This window comes from Emydura macquarii, unplaced genomic scaffold, assembly GCF_026122565.2.
Source record: "Emydura macquarii macquarii isolate MOO-44397 ecotype Brisbane River unplaced genomic scaffold, CSIRO-AGI_Emac_v2 contig_527, whole genome shotgun sequence".
NCBI classification, from domain to species: Eukaryota; Metazoa; Chordata; order Testudines; family Chelidae; genus Emydura; species Emydura macquarii.
In genome coordinates, this window is record NW_027130664.1 from 187,440 (window position 1) to 202,563 (window position 15,124).

Sequence of the window (15,124 nt, forward strand, 5' to 3'; positions counted from 1 at the left end):
GCACTACTGTCTCCCAGTGTGTGATGTTGGTGCCACATTTTTTGATATTTGTCTTGAGGATGTCTTTAAAGCATTTCTTTTGGCCTCCCCGTTTTCTTTCTCCTTTGGTGAGTTGGGCATACAGCAATTGTTTTGGTAGTTGTGCATCAGGCCTGGTCCACCTCAGCTGATGCTGAATGATCAGGGACTCAGTGCTGAAGATGTTGGCCTCTTTGAGGACACTGATGTTAGTACAGGGATCCTCCCACTTTATGTTGAGAGTTTTCTGGAGAAAGTGGTGGTGCTGGCATTCCAGGTGTTTTCTGTAGGTCATCCAAGTCTCGCAGCCGTACAGGAGAGTTGGAATTACCACTGCTTTGTAAACTAAAAGCTAGGTACTTTACAGACAGTAAAAAGCTGTTTCCACCCCAAAGTTCTTGCCTGTCTTAAGGCAAAATGCAAGATTCGAGGTAACAAACATTTTTCACATAAAACATCTTTAGGATTGGCAGAATGTGATTTTTTTTTTTAAATAATTTTGACTATAAATATTTATTTTAAAGCGTTTTTCCATTTTGATTGATTTTAAAATTTCTCAGTCACATAATTATGGGGTTTAAGCATTTTTAAAAAATTTTACCCATTTAAATTTTCAGTGTTGTGGAAAATTGTGGGGGAGGTTATTTAATGACAGTAGATGTTGAGATTCAAAAAGTTAAAGCTTTTTAACCATTGAAATACAAATTGTCAACGTCACATGTCAAAATATAGAAAGCAGATATCCTTAATTCGAACACTAATAAGTTCTGTGTTTTTCTTACTTTGCCTTATCTGTAAATTTTGATGATTATCGAAGGAAATATTTTTAATTGGTTTGTGCATGTATGGTGAAATTGAAATTTACTGATTGTGATAAAATCAGGCCAGAGGGCTGCAAAAAGGCATACCAGGGCCAGAGTGTGAGCCCAAGAATGCCTAAAGCCCTGGTTCCTGCAAGCAGGGGAGAAGTGATTGCAGGGCAGTTAGAGACACCTGGACCCAGTGAAGGGCTAGTCCAGGTGTACTTAAACCCTGCCTTCCCTAGAAGCACAGGAGGAGGAAGCTGCCAGAAGGCTGGTAGCAGCTTGAGAAGAAACTTCCCCCCAGGCCAGGAGAGAGTGCTTCTCTGCAGCTACAGAAGGAGAAAACCCCTGGCCCCAGCCAGCAGAAGGAAGCTGGAGCAAGGTACCTCCAAGGGGGTAGAGGGTTACTGGGGACTCCCTGGCCCACTACCAGGGGTGAAGCGTGAGACCCACTAGGGAGAAGCTGGCTGTTTGCCACACGATAAAAATCTAATCCTTCCAAGTGTAAGTATCTTCCACATGAACATTGTCGAGTATCTTCCACATAAAACCAGTAGGAATGGTTAGGTCTCTAGTAAACTTATTTGTAGATTCCAAGGCCAGAAGAGGCTGTTGTGACCATCAGTCTGACCTCCTGTATAACACAAGCCATTGAACTTCCCCAAAATAATTTCTAGGGCATATCCATTAGAAAATACCAATCTTAATTTTAAAATTGCCAGTGATGGAGACTCTATCACAACACTTAGTAAATTGTTCCGATGGCTAATTACCCTCACTGTTATAAGTGTGTGTCCTGTTTCCAGTCTGAATTTGTGTAGCATCAGCTTCCACCCATTGGATTGTTTTATACCTTTCTCTGCTAGATTGAAGAGCCCATTATCAAATATTTGTTCCCCATGTGGATAATTACAGACTAATTAAGTCACACATTAACCTTCTCTTAAGCTAAATACATTGAGCTCCTTGAGTTTCACTGTAAGGCATGTTTTCTAATTGTTCTCTTGGCTTTTTTCTGAATCCTCTCCCAATTTATCAACATTATTTCTGAATTGTGAACACAAGGGATAGGACACAGTATTACAGCAGTGGTTTTCCCAGTGCCAAATACAGAGGTAAAATAACCTTTCTACTACTTGAGATTCCCCTGTTTATGCATTCAATAATTGCATTAGTCCTTTTGGCCAGAGAGTTGTGCTGGGAGTTCATGTTCAGCTGATTATCCACCATGATCTCCAGGATAGAGTCTCCTATTATGTAAGTTTGGCTTACATACTTTTTTCCTAGATGTGTGCATTTACATTTAGCTGTATTAAAATATGTATTATCTACATGTGCCTAGTTTACCAAGCAATCCAGAGGACTCTTTTTTAGTGATATATCCTCTTCATTATTTATCACTCCCCCAATTTTTGTGTCATCTGCAATCTTTATCAGTGATGATTCTGTTTTCTCTTCCAAGTCACTGATAAGTGTTTTTAGTAGTGTAGGGCCAAGAATCAAACTCCACGGGACTGCACTAAAAATACACTTGCTCGATTTCCCATATACAGTTGCATATTGAGACTCATCAGTTAACCAGATCTTAATTCATTTAATGTGTGCCATGTTGATTTTTGTGTTTTTCTGGTTTCTTTATCCTTGTCCTTGACTCTGATAACTGTGCATTTCTCCTGTGTCCTTCTGCTTCCCCTATGAATTTGCTACAGTTCCTAGCTTCCAGTTTATATTAATTGCTATCAAATTCCCCTTTTTCCGTTTGTTTGTTTGTTGTTTGTTTGTTTGTTTATTTATAAAGATGCTTTCACTTCCTCTCCAAGCCAAATTGTTTTTAAACCAATGAAGTCTTGTTGCTTAGTTGTGGGATCCTGGCTTTTGGGGCCTGGTAAAATGTTCTTTAACAGTTCCCAATTATCATTCACATTTTTCTCTTTAAATTCTTTCTCCCAGCTGGCTTATAATTGTTTTCAGCTTTGTGAAATTGGCTCTTTTAAAGCACCAAATATTACTGGTTTTAATTTTATTTTTACACATAACAAATGTAATAAAGTCATGATTACTCACACCCAAGAAACCACTAATTTTTAATTCTATGATCAATTCGTCTTTACCTATCAAGTTGAGGTCTAATATAGAATTCCCTTGTGTTGGATGCAGCATTTTTTGAATTGGGAAATTATCTACAACTTTGACATTCCAAGGATATTTTAGTACAGACAGAATTAGACCTTTAGCATGTGTCACTCAGATTGGAATCTCTCATAACGAAGCTTTTATTCCTACTCGTTCTAGACAGGTGAGTCAGTCATCTTGTTCTCTAGTGTGATTTTGGTGGTCTCTAGCAGGCAGCAGCTAGTACCTCATCTTGGTCTTTCTCTGTTAGAACATTGATCTATAAGCATTCAGATTTATTTGCTTCTGAATTATTGGTGACTTGGAAAGAGGCATTGTCATTTTTGACAGAGTGCCACTCCCTCTCGCTTTTTGCCCACTTTATCCTTCTTAAACAGGTTGTATCCAGTGATTTTAACATTCCAGTCATTTGGATCATCTTATCAGATTTCAGTGATACTAACTAGGTAAAATTTGACCTAGAAAAACTTTAGTCGATCATTATAAATTATTTCTATCTGTCTTAAGTTTTTCTGTAGAGGCCATCTGTATAATATCTTACCATTGAGCAGGTAAATTAAATATAGATGGTAATTGTTCAAAATGGACAACAGAGAGAGTGTATGCTCCATAGATCCTTCTCTGGCTTCACAAAGCACTGCTTGGTGTGGTTCTCTCCCCATCCCTGGCCCACTTTCTTTCTTGATTTGGTAATGGTGGGAAAAACTTTAGGGAGTAGGCAGGTCTTCCAGTATGTTTGAAAAGCAGTTAGACTTCGACTTTTTCTATGGTACCTAATCCCACTTGATCAAAAACATGGTACCTCTGATTCTCACACATTTTGACCTAGATTTTGTTAGCTGTATAGTTCAGTGTGCAGCTCTCACTGAGTCGTGGGTGAAAGTGTCAGTTTCAGAGGTAACTGAGTTGTGATTCAAAAGTAATTTTGAGTATCAGAACTAGGGCTTGAATTGTCATTGTAAGTGCACTGGGACCAATGAGAGAGTTAGTGGCTCATCTCACTGAGAAAGTGGGCTGCTATGTTCTGCTGAGCTGGAATCTGTTTCCTCTTTCAGACCACAATTTCAATGAATTACAATAATCTGCCTCAGCAAATTGGATGGATTATGCCCGTAGCAGAGCCAGCCTTGGAAAATTCAGTTCCCTTTGCTGCAGCTATTATATCAAAGTGTATATCTTTTTAAAAGTAGTGGGAGTCTGGAGGTGAAAGTATAGTTGACTGTGGCTATATCCTTCTTTGAGAAGAAGTAATAGCCTCCTAGCAAGTTAAAGATGAAAGAAGGCATTTCTTGCCACTGTCACTAATTGATCATCTAAGGTTAAATCTGCAGAACCCCAATATTTTACACACTTTTGAATGGAGGGCAGATAATAGAAGTGAGAGGTCAGTGCTTGGCCAGTTCCTTGACACTTCCCTCTTCCCATTAACATCATTTTGATCTGTTTTTAGTTTTCTTTGTACAGCTACTAATCAGCCAGTTGGACATGTCCAACAGGCATTGGGATGTCTTTTAAGATGGAGTTGGTTGCTTTTGTTGTAAAGGAGAGGTAAAGGTGAGTGTCCTCAACATATTGTTGGCAGTGTAGCTTGGGCTATCTCACAACTTCTCCAACTGGTCTCATGTAAATGTTGAGGAGGCGAAGGCAGGATAGATTCCTGCCAGACTCTGCAAGTGAGAAATCTTTAGGGAAGGGGATCAGTTGCCATTCAATGCTATTAGGGTCATGTTTGAAACCATTGTAGTGTTATGTTATCCATTGCATTTCTGCCATGTAAGAAAGTCAGCAGCACCTTGTGATCAACTGTTGAAATCTGCTCTGGGAGCTGTAGTTAAAAACAAACATTTTCTATCATTTTGTATTGCATAGTGAAACAAACCAACACAGAAGATTTGAGAATGGGAGTTGTGTTTTCCATTTCCTTATATTGACCTGCCAGGTCTTGGATAAATTGAAGCTTGTCAAGTTGTCTGGGGTTTATGGAGTTAGAAGAGTCTAAAATGTGATAATGAAACAAGAACCAAAGAAAAAGAACAATTTGATCAGAATGCAAGTCTGAAATCCCTAACTCTTATGTTAATGTGTTAAGTGTTGCTCTTTATCTCGAGGAAATAAAATTATTGGATAAGTCAATGTACAGTAAAGAAATTCAAATTTGGGATTCTTAAACCAGGATCCTGCCATGCTCCAGATACTGCCAGCGTGTTAAGATGTGCACGTCATTGAGTAGTAATCAAAAGAAACACAATCTTTCTTCTCCCTATAAAAATGTGCTGCTTTTCCATTTGCTTTTCATTGCTTCTCTTCTAGCTAACTCTGAAAATAAATTTAACTGTAACTTGTCTTAGATATCCTTGTCCCGATCAAAAAGGATATGAAAGAGTAGGAAGAGAGATGTTTCATCCCTGGACAGACAAAATTAAATTCAATCTCTGAATATTAATCCAATCCTGTGATGCTTGATATTTGTATTGGCCTTAGGATCTTAATGGGCAAGGTGTACATTATGACTGAAGTTTGACAATCAATATTTGTCATCAAATAGAGATAATATTTTTGTAAGGGATTATAAATGCAATTCAAATTCACATTGAATGTCCTATTTGATGTTGGGAAAGAGAGCACATATTGAGATATAATACTGAATTCCTGTGAGTACATGCATCTCTTGCAGCAATAGAAAGACATGGATTTTGAACAGGAGCTCTCAGTAAATATTCTACACCAGTGGTTCTCAACTTATTTACCCTTGTGGGCAGCATTCAATACTACCTGTATGGCCCTGAGGATGTCATATGGGCTGCAACTGTGTGCTGATTGAGCAGCTGAGAACCACTACTCTACCCACAGCTGTAAGCCATGTGACTCACCACCTAGTTATCATTCAAGAATCTGCAGAGCTTTAGAAGAATACTTAATCTGAGTTTTCTTTGAGGAACTCTAGAACAGTGAGGATTTTTTACTGGCAAGTTTACTAGTTTTTGTTTTTTTTCCCCCTTAAAAGGTGGATTTCACTGTTCACAATGGTTATTCTGTAATTAAAGATTTCATGGGGATGTGAATGATATAAGCAGTAAAAATGAGAGTCCTATAGCACCTTAAAGACTAACAAATTCCTGCGGGCATAAGCTTTCGTGGGCTGCAACCACTTCATCAGATGCATGAAATGGAAATCACAGATAGGAGATGTGTGTATATATACGTCCAAGGGTGAGAAACAACGATGGGGAGGGCAAGTGCTAACAAAGTCAATTCAGTTAGAGTAGATGAGGCCTATTCATAGTTAGATCACAACCGTTGATTATCTCAAGTACTGTTTTAACCCTGCGATAACTTCTATTTAATGTGCTTGTCCTCCAACTTAGTGGGTATGTGTAATTTATTAAATGTAAAGTTGCTAAGAAAAAAGATTACTTGATTGTTTGGTGCAGTGAAAGTTGTAACTTGCAGAAACTTGAAAGGAAGCAAATCTGATCAAATTTCATGGTGGGAGAATGTTGCCCTAACAACAGTCTTTAAAGATGTTCAGCCCTTTAAAGGTATGTATGTATAAATATGAAGAAATACTAATGGGAAATAATCCTTTCTAGAACAGAAAATATTTATCAGTTCTAAAAGAGAAATTGTGTTTTCTGTGTTATACTTTGACAGTGGAACCATAAAATGTTACCTAATTCCTTGCATATGATTAAACAGCAAATAATGGTATTCTTTCACCATTTTATGGTAGGTGGTAGTTCTGAGCTGCCATTTAGCAGATTTCCTTTCTGTCATAATTACCATTTCTTATTCTCCAAGACAAGCAGGAGATATTCTCTACTTTAGACTTTGTGTGCTTGAGCCCCTGGAGTGAGCAATGGCCACGTTGTCCTTTAATGAATCTGTGCTGAGTAGAGATGCCTCATTTTAAGTTTGTGTTAGAAATGGATTAGACTAGAAGGCAGAAAACAGCTTTGAATGGCAAATCTCGTCACTATTATAACAGTTTATCCACTTTTTAAGAAAATAGTCTTTTTAAATGAGTGATTTAGGGTTTCTAAACCTAAAAACACTAGGGATCAGAGACTACTCTATTTTATCCAGTCTTGTGACTTGGATTTTTTAATAACAACTGAGATCAAAAGTTGCTTATAACTCTGAAAAAGCTGGGATGAGATTTCTTGATGGAGAACTGTCTGGATAGGTTTATGCTTCTAGTGTTACCGTGTGACTGTAGGGGAAGAGTGGGGAAGTGCCACTGAGAGGAAAGTAATTTTGACATTGGCTGCATTTGTTCAGGAGCTTTCAATTGAAAAGGCTGTACAGGACCTTTAGTTGCAGGCTTTCAAACCAGTAGTCCGATTAAATTTTACTAGCCAATACCTAAAAACTATGGCTTGACAGAAGAGAGCTAATAGGTTCCTGTTTTAGATCAGAGGAGGTTTGGGGGGTTTGTCATACCCTCTGCATGGATCTGATGCTCATTATTTGGAACTTTTGTCTAGAAATAATCTTTTTATGTTTGCTTTCTGGTCATTAACGATAATGTTTCATTCATTTTTTCTTTAAAATAGAAAATCATTTATTCTATTTTTTTGTGTTGTTTTTTTTCCCACAGTGTAAAAGATGTGGTTGCAAGTTGTAGAAGAGATTTTTCTGTGGAACATACCTCTGTAAACCTTCCCTAAAATTCCCTGAAGGCATATACTACACCTGTGATGGACCCTCAGAACACTGCTATGTTAGGGTTGGGTTCTGATTCCGAAGGTTTTTCTGGGAAAAGCCCCTCTGCAGTCAACACTGTCACAGTGATAGGCAAGAGAGAAATAGAGCTAGAGAGTAGCACCAAGGAGGAAGAAGATAGTAAGAAGAAGAACTTGGAGGGGAACAACGCAGAGAATGGGAAGAATGAAGGTCTGACTGATGCACAGCAACAGTTTTCAGTGAAAGAAACAAATTTTTCAGAGGGAAATTTAAAATTGAAAATTGGTCTTCAAGCTAAGAGAACTAAAAAGCCCCCTAAGAACCTGGAGAATTATGTGTGCCGGCCTGCCATAAAAACCACCATCAAGCAACCAAGAAAGCCGTCAAAGAGTGGGAAGATGACAGATGAGAAAAATGAACATTGTCCTTCAAAACAAGTGAGTAGTGTTTGTACACTATTAAATGTTTTCCAATTCCCAGATTATCCTGTGAGGGGGTTGTGTGCGCCGTTAGCCAAGTTACACCCCTGTATAAAATGCATATCTGAGTAATAATCTTTAGTCTAAAGTCGGGTTATGGTCAGGGAAGTGACATCTCCCCATTTCATATTTAATATCCCTAGTAGCTTCCAGGTCAAGTCAACTCAAAATTTCAAATAGAAACAAAGTTTTTCTGTCTTCGCTGCAAGATTATGCTGTATGTTGACCGCTTTGTATATCATTACCAGCAATGAAAACTCTGGACTCAGAATTAAACTCTGTTGATGTCTGAATTAGCAGAGAATTCATTTTGCTCTTCATTAGTAGTTTGGCTTTGTTGTAGTGTTTTCAGTAGTAAAAAGTAGTTTCTGCTGGTATCCCAAGTGGATGTGACCAGAGTAAGTAGCAATACAATTTTTAGTGTCTTGCCTCTACTTACAGTGACAACTGTGTATTTATACCATGCTCATCACTATGGTAACTGGATTTGTATCCCCTAATAAACAATTATTTTAATGCTTAGCTCCTAGGCACTGATTTTGCAATTCGTTAGTCAGTGTTCGGAAGGGAAAAAAAACATTGGATCTGATAGAACGAAGTCTTGCTTGTAATGTACTGCTTATAATTCAGTAGCACCCAAAATGTGCTAGGTGTTTTACAAATATGAGAAAACACTCCCTGCCTCAAGGAACTCTTGTTCTGATCAGATGTACAGCAAGTGAAAGCCATAGTAATAGATGGGATAAATAGGATGAATGGACAAGTATTACAAAAATAAGTGTGCGTGATTACTTGTTTATATACACATCATGTTACAAAATAAGTTTCCCAATACGCATAAAATTTTCCCCCATCAACTAAAATCCTGTTCTAGACCCAGGGGCGTACGCAGGATTTTAAATTTGACCCCTTTTGGAGAGGCACTCGCATTCCTTCCCGGCTTCAGGAGAAGCTTGCTTTTCCCCCCACACCTCGGCCCTGGCAGGAGCTCACTCTTCCCTGCCCATGCAGCCCCGGGGCCGGAGAAGTTCTGTGCTCCCAACGATTATGGGGTGTGTGTGCTGTGCTCCTGTTTGTTTTCCCTTGTGCATAGCTCTGTGCTGCAGGGCCTCCCTTCCAGGCCACAGAGCCCTTCTTCCCCCTCCTAGCAGCCTGTGTAGCCAGAGAGCTTATTCTAAATCCTGTTAAGCTACTCTGGACAATGATAAGGAACCAGGTGCTGGTGGGAAATCTGGAGATGGGGAGACACAACGTATCAGCTCCCCCACCAATGCTCAGGGTTGCTCTGGAGGTGCCCATGGGGCAGAGGTTGAGTTCCTAGGGGGAATGAACCTGGGCTCCTCTGTGCTTGCCACTGGTGCCTGTGGCACTTTAGCAAAAGCAGATTGCCCTGAAGAGCAGAAGCTGAACCAACTGGGGGCTCTCTTATCCTCCCCGCTCCCCAGCTCACCCCCAGCTACACTCACGGGCTAGTGGCTGAGCAGAATGACTGACCATAGGACCCCTCTTGGAAGGCAGGACTGGTCCAACAGGAAGGGATGTGTGTGCTGAAGGGCCAGGACCGCATAGAAAGTTCTGTGGTCAGATTGTGCCTTGAGTTCCAACCCTGGGCAGATAGGGGCAGACACAAAGACCAATGTGTCCCTTTTCTCTACTTATTTAAGGCCATGATTCAGCATAACATTTGTGTGTGCCAAAATCCTGTTGAAATGTAAAGTTAAATGTGTGCTGAAGCAATGTGCTGAGTTGAGGCCCAAGTCCCCCCTCAACCAATCCTTATTATCAGCTCCCTTAACTATTCACCCTTTTTCTTATATTCCCTCAGCATTCTACCCTTGTGCCACATGGCAACCCCAGACAATTAATCCTGAGAATTTGCCATACCTCTCCTTGCCAGTCAGCACCCTTCCTCAACAGAAGTGCCCCTGCTTTCCACATTGTTGCTGATGTGGGACACACTCAAGACTGGAGGCTGTTCCATTTCCTTATCCCTGTGCCCTCCGCAGCAAGTTGCCTGTATAAACATATAGTCCTCAATGTCTGTCAGGCAGAATCCACTCACTGGAGGTGGCAGAATGGACACTTTTTGGTACTGTGGTGCTAAGGCCCTGATTTTTCTGCTGGCTGACAAACAAACCTTCCCCCATTAATTGTCACACATAAGCATATTCTTAACTTTAAGCATTTGTCTTTGCCCTTAAAGAATAGGTACAGTCTAATGAGAGTGGTGGCTGAAGTCTCCTTCCTTCTCCTTCAAACTAAAATTCAAAGCGTTTCACATACAAAGCAAAGGCAACATATGTTTTTCTCCACTGTGTTTTGCTGGAAAATATTAATTTGTTTAATCAGTGTGAATCTATTGCAGGTCAGAAATTACTTTGTTTCAAGCTTATTAAAAACACCATCAGAAGTAGCATAAAACTTTATTTTATTTTTTGTCAGGCTCATTAGATATTCACTGCATGGGAGAAAGCAGAAACAAATTTCACACTGATATATATTTCTGTGAATACTTCCAATATTGGATATAACAGGGCAGATAAAAATGGATGATTTTTTAAAAATCAACTTGGATATTTTTACTTAAATAAAATACATTTTCCTTATTTAAAATAAACCTTTTTAAAAATTAAATTTGAAATGATAACCTATGTTAAGACCTAAACTTACTATAATGTATTAACATAAATTAAGAAAAACATTCAAGCAATACATATTTGCTGTTGAAGTTTTAAAGAAAGTCAAACCCCTGAACTGGTGGAAGGCGCTGGCTAAGCACATGGAACCAGAATTTGTTGAAGTGTTAACTATCTTGGCATCAGTAGCCTTTTCTGCAATGCAGAGAGAATATTTTCTTCATTTCAATTTGTTCAGCTACTTCAGTTCTGTGACCAGTTCAAAATTGAGTTCTGATTGGGAATTGAAAAAGCGGGAAAGCTTATTTTCCTGTTTCAGTATGTGAAGGTGTGAGAGGATCAGATCTACTAGCTCTAAAATCTTGAAGGATAAGGTGATCAGAAGCAATCAGTACAACTTGCTAGCTACAGATAATACTTCTTTTGTTTAATAAATCAGTTAGTTTTAAATGACAAGCATGTTTTGATAAACATACATAAGGGGAAAAAAGTATCAGAACATTTTAAGGCAGTTTTATTTAACAAATACAAAAAAATTTAAAATGCTGTTTTTGTGCATTTCTAATTGAATTCCAATTTCCATCCAAATAGAGTTTGAGACAAATCACGAGTAAAACAATTATCATCATTTGGTAAATAGGAGCTGCATCGTTCATCATTTTCTAACATAATAAAAATGTAAACATGAAGAATCCTAATAAATGTATGTTAAGCTACATGATTACTTAAATAAATGTGTATAAATACAGTTCATCTTCCTGGTTAGTAAAATGAACTGCTAAAATTAGTGTAAAAGCTATATTTAGTTGCAAATCCAGTGTTTTAATGAATACCAATCAATGAGAATCAACCTTTTATTAGGAAGCTAACCAAAAAGTACAAATGCAAAAAAGACTAAAATTAATTATTTAAAATAAGGTTTCCTGCTTACTGATTTTAAATCATGATTAAAATACGAAGTTTTAAATCACTTTGATTTGAAGTCAGTTTATCCTGGTATATAGTTCCCACATTGCAGAACTCTATTTGCAGATCCAAGACCATGCTGCCCTACCATTAAAGTTATCACTAGGGCCACTGAAAATACATGCCAAGGAAATAAATGTAGAATGTCTATATATTTGAGTTCGTTGAATAAACTAATTATTTATATAGTATTTTATGGTGTGCACAGTTATGTTAAGTGCTACACAGAAAACACAAGACATTCCCTGAAGAACTAACAGTCTAAAAGATGGATTTGACAGACAAGTAGGGATAACCTATATCTAGAAGGGTAGGGATGAGGAAGAAATTGGATAACAAAGATGATTCACAGTTTCAGTTTAAACAGACACATCTTGATTGTTCCAGATTTATTGATCTTTTTTCATGCCTGTGCAAGTTTCAAGCTTTCATTTTAAAGAAATATATATTTGTAGACTTTCTGGTTGCAAAGAGAGCCTGCTGTCTTCCTAAGTCTGGGGACAGACTGGAATAATAGCCTTCAAAAATTTGAACTGCCTGTTTTCAACACAATGGTGCAGTAAATTTGAAAAACAGTCATGGCAAGGTAAATATCAACATTTATTTCACTGCCAGTCATTTTAGTAGAAACATCCTGCTAACACTTTATCAAGTGTGTTTGGATTTGTTTGCAAAGTCGTTCCACGGGAATAAATGTGCAAACTTTAAAGAAGTACATAACTGAATGTTTTATCAAATCATGTGTTCTTGCTCCTCTGCATATAGTAATCCAGGAGAGAGAGGTAGAAAGAAAATCAATCATTCTAGAGAAATTTGAAAGAGGTCCAGGAGGAGGGGAAGATCCCAAGCAGGGAATGAATTATCTCAACTATGTGGGTGGTATATTTGTTTTTTATTTAAAAAATAGTTGAAATTAGTTGGCTTTATGTAAATTTTTTCAATGGGAGCTTTTTGCTTTTGCAATTTTACAAGCAGAAACTGGCTTCTCCAAGAAAGTTCCCAGATACTACATCGCCTTCTACCCAGGAAAGGCAATAAGCCCAATAACTTCTGGTCAAGTGATGTAGCCTGCTAAATACTTCATATGGTGCTGGAAAGACCAGGACTAATTTTATATATAAAAAGTGACTTAAAATCACTGCATCTCTCTGTCCTTGTATAGGCTGAGCAGGGTTAGATACAGTGGAACTGCACTGGTGGTGAATAATGGTGGTATCCTTACTGTAAGGGTAGACAAGGCCCCAGTACCTGTTAGCAACAAGTGCAGCTGTGCTGGTGTTGACAACAGTTTAACCACGATAAGCTAGAAGAACCTTTGCACAGTCTCATATGTCCCACATTTTGATGGGGGAAAAACCTCCCCATCATAATCTTTAAAACCACCATTTTATCTTCCTTCAAATCCTTCCATCAGATTCTTTTCTACTATAATGTCTACAGAACACTGCCATCTGACCATGTCTAGCTAGATGGTGAGCTGAGACTAATATTTATTACGCAAAACTCATTAGTTTTCCTGCTTTTCGTCACCCCATTCCTATCTCCCAAATGTTTCAACTATCTTGCTATTTTTTGTCAGAAACCTAGACTATAAGCACTCTGGGACAGATATTGTCTTTTTACTACATATAGGCACAACTATAAAATGAAGAATAAATAATAATAATAATGCTAAGGGAGGCAGAAATAAACTGTTTTTAACTGTGTCAGGAAGAGTTACTCCAAACAGATCTACTTGGCATTGTGAAAAAATAAGATGCAGCAGATAGAAAAAGTGTAAGATTTTCAAGCCTTGTCTATGCTTTGGAAAAGTTTTTTGGCATTTTTAAAAGCCTGTTGATTATAGCCAGGGTTTACAGATAGGTCAGTGGTTGCTTCTTGTCAACATTCCCTAAATTCTACGGCTAGATTAATTTAATTTGTTACCATTAAATACTCTTTATTTGCGTCCTTCCTACCCCCATACAAATACACACCGCTCAGGGCTTTTAGTTTAAAACACTTCAGTGTAAAATTTACTGATGATTATCTTCAACAGTTTTATTTTTTGATAATGAAGTTTCTTGTTATGCACTGCAGGTGGTTTGGCTTCACTCCGCAGGCCTATATTCCCATGTTGTTGTCCAGGTGAACTGGCTCAGAATGTCCTTCCTCCATGTGTACTCTTTCCTCTGTGTGAACTGTGGTCTGTAACAGGTGGCTGGAGGTTCTCCTTAGTCCAGGGCTCGATAAACCCTGGGCGCCAGGTCACCATAGTGCCTAGAAATTTAATTCTGGCGCCTATTTCTCCTGGGGGAGCAGCTGCTGTGCTCCAGGCAGGGCACTACTGCGTCCATGTGGCAGGGTTGGGAGGGAGGAGCACAGCGGCTGCCGTGCTCCAGCCATGGCACCCTACTGCTGGGCCCACATTGTGGGGGAAGGGGCAGGGCCGGGAGGGGAGAGTGGCTGCTCCGGCCAGGGCGCTGCTCAGCCCACGTTGTGGGAGAGGGGCAGGGCCAGGAGGGGAGTGCTGCAGTAGCTGCGTTCCAGCCAGGGCACCCCCCCACTGGGCCTGCGTTGTGAGAGGGGTGGGAGGGAAGGGGCTGGACCGGGAGGGGAGAGCGGCTGCTGCGCTCTGGTCAGGGCGCCCAACCGCTGGGCCCACGTTGTATGACTCCTTAATTTTTGGGCTGACTTCTAGTTCCAAAGAAAATTTGTTGAGCTCTGCCTTAGTCCCTTGGTTACGGCTTCATCCACTATGAATATCTCATTGGTAAACGTTTGTTCATAACCTTTTTCAAAAGCTCCTTTGGTTTTAGGTACTCACGTGGTTGCCTTTTCTGAAAGAGACAACAACTGGTTTTATTATAAAACTGTCTCTATAAACAGTTTTCCACACCTTCAGAGAATTTGAGGGGTTAACATCAAAGGGTCTTGTACGTATAGTTCTGTGAAAGCTCTGGTTGTAACTCTTTATAAACTCGGGTAACTTGTCAATGTAGCAAAAGGTGTTACGGGATGTAAAATATCCCCACGTCCTAGATTTTAAAGTTCTGTTAAATGGCTCCACGACCCCCATGACTTCATTATTAGTAACAAAATGGTGGACACCATGCCTCTTTAACAATCCGCTTAAAGGTTTGTTTAAAAATTCTTTTTCACCATGGATTTGTAATTTTTGAGGCGTGCAACCTTCGCTGAAAATAGCTTTAAAGGCCTTGCATACTTCACTGCCTGTCTTGTCTTTGAGGCCTAAGGCCCAGGTGTATTTGGATAGAATGTCTGTCGCTGTAAAGATGTACTTAAAATGGCTGTTGTGTTAGGAGAACTGTTGCATATCCACCAAATCTGCCTGCCATTGTGCATCCACATCTGAAACAATGGTCTTGTTTCTTTTAAAACATATTTGAGCTGGTTAGTGTAAAGC

At 39.2% G+C, this 15,124-nt stretch overlaps 1 protein-coding gene across 4 annotated transcripts in view; it reads left to right on the forward strand.

Annotated features, from left to right (window-relative positions):
* The window catches only part of ASH1L (ASH1 like histone lysine methyltransferase), a 151,513-nt gene that overhangs the window by 15,055 nt on the left and 121,334 nt on the right, over positions 1-15,124 (forward strand). For 2 of the 4 annotated variants that reach the window (XM_067539158.1, XM_067539161.1), the window contains exon 2: positions 7,552-8,074. In XM_067539158.1, the coding sequence (XP_067395259.1) occupies positions 7,652-8,074 (423 nt within the window). In that variant the 5' untranslated portion in view covers positions 7,552-7,651. Of the gene's footprint in view, positions 1-7,551; positions 8,075-15,124 lie in introns of those variants that run through there. The other 2 variants (XM_067539159.1, XM_067539162.1) reach the window with 2 other exon arrangements.